At 42.9% G+C, this 4,270-nt stretch overlaps 1 protein-coding gene across 1 annotated transcript in view; it reads right to left on the reverse strand.

Annotated features, from left to right (window-relative positions):
• The window catches only part of Ccdc126 (coiled-coil domain containing 126), a 24,621-nt gene that overhangs the window by 11,099 nt on the left and 9,252 nt on the right, over window positions 1-4,270 (reverse strand). Inside the window, exon 2 of the mRNA XM_005360843.1 lies at window positions 1,532-1,890. Coding sequence (XP_005360900.1) covers window positions 1,532-1,769 — 238 coding nt within the window. The 5' untranslated portion in view covers window positions 1,770-1,890. The remainder of the gene's footprint in view (window positions 1-1,531; window positions 1,891-4,270) is intronic.

A 4,270-nucleotide genomic window follows, 5' to 3' on the forward strand; every position in this document is an offset into this window, starting at 1 on the left:
TGTGGCTTTGGAGCCTGTCCTGGAACTAGCTCTTGTAGACCAGGCTGGTCTCTCTAGGGATCCTCTTGATTCCACCTTCCTAATGGGGTTTCAGGTGTGCTCTGCCATTGCTGGCCTTTTCTTTTTCATGTGGGGACCATAAACAGGGTATCTACATATCCTCCAAGGCTCAGGAAATACCACAGAAGAGCAGAAAGAACATGAGAGTGACCCGGGAATGACAAGCTATTGTACTCTTGACTCACAGCAGTTATGATCCCTGCTGTGAGCAAGGCCTTTCCTCAAGATTGGAAATACCTCTGCTGGAGGAAGACAGGCCGCTTGCACAGAAAGCGATACACACCCAACAAACTTCATACAGGTGCCCAACCCCAAGACACACAGGAGGCAGGAAAGGTTCAAGGTCAGCCTAATTTACAAAGCAAGAACCTATCTCAAAAATAGAGTTGAGCACATAAGTCAAGTAATAAAGTGCTCACCCAGTGAGCAAAACCCTAAGTCTGATAACACACACACCAAGAATTGTGGCACAGACCTGCAGTCCAGTACTAGGGGGATAGAGGAAGAAAGATCAGAAATTTAAGGCCATATTCAACTACATCATAAGTTCAAGGCCAACCTGGGATACACAAGGCCCTGCCTCAAAATAAATGATTAATTAAATAAAACAGGCTAGGGCTATGGCTTGGTTTACAGTGCTTGACTAGCATTATTGAGGGCCCTGGGTTTGAGTCCCAGCACCGATTGAGCAGGCTTCATTCAGACTCACGACTCTCCCCATCTCAGGCTTCCGGAATTCCTCACTCCCACCTCGTCTAAAAGGAAGAACAAGTGGGGTGTGGAAGCGCACACCTTTAAACCCAGCAACTTGGGAGGCAGAGGCAGATGGATCTTTGTAAATTCAAAGCTAGCCTGTCTCAGTGGCAGGGAGAGTTGGGAAGCCAACTGTGGTGGTATACACCTTTAATCCCAGAGGCAGGGGCAGGTGAGTTCAAGGCCAGCCTGGTCTACCTAGTAAGTTTCAGGACAGCCGCTTAAAGAGATCCTGCCTCAAAAAACAAAACAAAGCAAAACTTAAAACAACAGGAACCTAGGCTCTGAAAGGGAGACTGCAATGAGCAATGTTGGAACTATAGGAAATCCTGCTTCTTGAGATTTAATAAATATTGTCCATTGATGCTTTATATCAAGAAATCAAAAAGAAAAATTAGGAAAATATATATAAACAATTAGACTGTATTAATATTTCATTTTGAAATACACATAATACACTTTATACATATATATTTTAAAGAGGTGAATATAGTAGTGAAATGCCACAATTTTTATAACTTACTTAGAATATAAATAAATGTGAAATATTAATAACAAATCTGGGTGAGGAATATACAAGTATTATATGCGTACTTTACACTCAAAAATATACACCTGCAGTTTTTTTAAAAACCAGTTTATAAAAAGCACACATGGATGCTGAGCTCACACAGGAGCGGGCTGGAAAGGAGAAGACGGAGACATCCGTAGTTCTTACCGTAGCCTGCCATGGAGGCTCCACTGTCCACATCCACCACACTCTTGCTCTCCTCCGCCAGGGCTTTCACGTATCTTTTGCTTAAGTCTAGGATTTGCTCCCGTAACTTGACGCTGCTCTGATGTCGCGGCTGTTGGAAAGTGTAGTGAAGCAGCAGCAGACCCCAGATGAGTCCGAACACCAGCAACAGGAAGCTCAGCTTCTGGGACATATTTTTCCTTGAGATTGTAAAAATCATTTCTGATGAAGCAAGCAGATTTGATTGAGAAGCAGTAACTGGAAACAATTTTGAGCAGAAAGGAAAAGCTCCCTAGTGCTGTGTATCCATCTTCAGCACAGCTGCCTCTACGTTGACAGACCTGTAAAGGAAGAACAAAGGGGCCATTGTCACCTCGATGGGCAAGACAATGAAAGTTCTAGAGTTCTGATTTGTTATTAAGCCATCTTCCCTGACAACTTTCTCTGCCACATAACAAGCTTCCTGATCACCTATCAGTTCCATTTACATACATTTTTCAAAATTAAACTAGAAATAAATACAAATTCATTGAGAATATCTGAAAATGTGCCACCTCACTCATAAACTTTGAACAACTTCTCATCTGCTACTAAAGTCATTCATAAGGTTCACAGACAATACAAGGTTTCCACGGTCTGTCTGTTCAAACATGGCCACAAAGGTATTCCTAAACAAAAACAGGGATGTCAAAATAAAAGTTAGAAATGATGAAAAGCAAATACAGAAAGTTGAAATGCCTCTCTATCAAGAATGTCCACAATAAGGTGTGGGCCGACATTCGGGTCTGCCACTAGGAGGTGGTCATGATGAGAAAGAATGCACTAACCCCATGGAGCATCCGACATGGAAAGAAGACAAGCGAAAGGAAAGGTAAAACCAACCATGAAGTTTGGAAAGACCTAAAATTTAAAAATAATGTTTATAGACCACCGAAGCACCCAGTACCCAGAGGGGGGAAAAAATATCAAAGTAAAAATCTATAGCGCATTCCCCATGACTACTTCATGGCTTACTGAAAGGATTCTTGGGTTTGCATTTCTGCAATGACAACAAATAACCTCAATTTTAATCCATTTACTAGGGAATAACAAACTAAACATAACCTATTTTGTGACCATGACTAAAGGTTCACACAGTACAATAGCGTAAAGGTGACAAGTCAGCCGCAGAGGCACACACCAGCAACTCAGTGCGTGGAAGAAGAGTCAGCACAGCAAGCTGCAGGCCAGCCTAGGCTGCAGGGCAACGTCAAGTCTGTCTCCACTACACAGCAAGACAAAAACAAAGCAAAACACCAAGCCCACGGAGCAATAAATAGCACATACTGGGTTAGGAAGGAGGACTACTCTAGAGTTCTACCCAAGAAATTAGCTTCCTAGCAGAGATGCTTTCAATTTTTTGTTTTACTTGAGACAAGCTTTCATTGTGTAGCCCTGGATGGCTTGGAACTCACTATGTCCATCAGGCTGACCTCAAATTCACATACTTCTTTCTTCTGTATCTTCAAACACAAGCTGCAGAGGACACTGTGTGTCTTAGCACCATGAAAAGAGCACCTGGACTCCCCCTGAGTTGGTCAGATAGTTCAAAAGCGGCATGGCTGCAACCAGCTCTGTATTTTTAGCAGATGAAGATTTAAATGACAGCTAAGAGGAAGGAAGGGGGAGAGAAAGCAATCCAAATACATACTAACTTGACAAGCAGGAAAGCGGTAAGGCCTTTGTTTTCCGAAGTAAACCATATAGGCATGAAAGCTGTGTGCACGGTGGACATGCTGCAATTATGACATGCAATAGTCTTGGACTACGAGCGGTGTGTTTAAAACAGCACGAGGGGGCTGGAGAAATGGCTCAGTGGTTAAGAGCATTGCCTGTTCTTCCAAAGGTCCTGAGTTCAATTCCCAGCAACCACATGGTGGCTCACAACCATCTGTAATGAGGTCTGGCGCCCTCTTCTGGCCTGCAAGCATACATGCAAATAGAATATTGTAGACATAATAAATAAATATTTAAAAAAAAAAACAGCACGAGGGCATGCACACTGCAGAGTGGCATGCTACGTGGTCAGAACCACAATGCAGCATGGTCGAGCACTGCCACACACACCTTGGGTTCACCGCACATTGAATTTTGAATTCACTTCTGACTGCAGTACATTTGAGAATCTTTTACTAAAGCCCAATTAAAAAACAAATCTCAATGAATTACTCAATCCCAGATAAGATAATCACACAGTGTAAGACACTGAACTCTGACCAACATAAGATCTGATTACACCACCAGTCAGAAAAGAGACCTTCATAAAGTCAAGAACTTCCTAATATGGATTCTACAGAGTGTGTCTCTGATACTAATATGGGGGGAATCCGGGTGTCCTCTTGGGGTCCTTTTGTTTGGTTTGGTTTTTGGTTTGTTTGTTTTTCAAGACAGGGTTTCTCTGTGTACCCCTGATTGTCCTGGAACTCACTCTGTAAATCAGGTTGATCTTGAACTCAGAAATCCACCTGCCTCTGCCTCCCAAGTGTTGGGATTAAAGGTGTGTATCGCCATTGCCTGGCAGGGTTCTTAATCTTATTAATAAAAAGATTTTAAGAACAGGCCCAGAGTTGGGCGGTGGTGAAGCCACCAGGACAGGCTCCAAAGCTACAGAGAAACCCTGTCTTGGAAAAAAAAAAAAAAACAAAAACAGGCCCAAAGGAAAGCCGGAAAAGCCCCAGGGCA

This window comes from Microtus ochrogaster, linkage group LG3 (assembly GCF_000317375.1).
Source record: "Microtus ochrogaster isolate Prairie Vole_2 linkage group LG3, MicOch1.0, whole genome shotgun sequence".
NCBI classification, from domain to species: Eukaryota; Metazoa; Chordata; class Mammalia; order Rodentia; family Cricetidae; genus Microtus; species Microtus ochrogaster.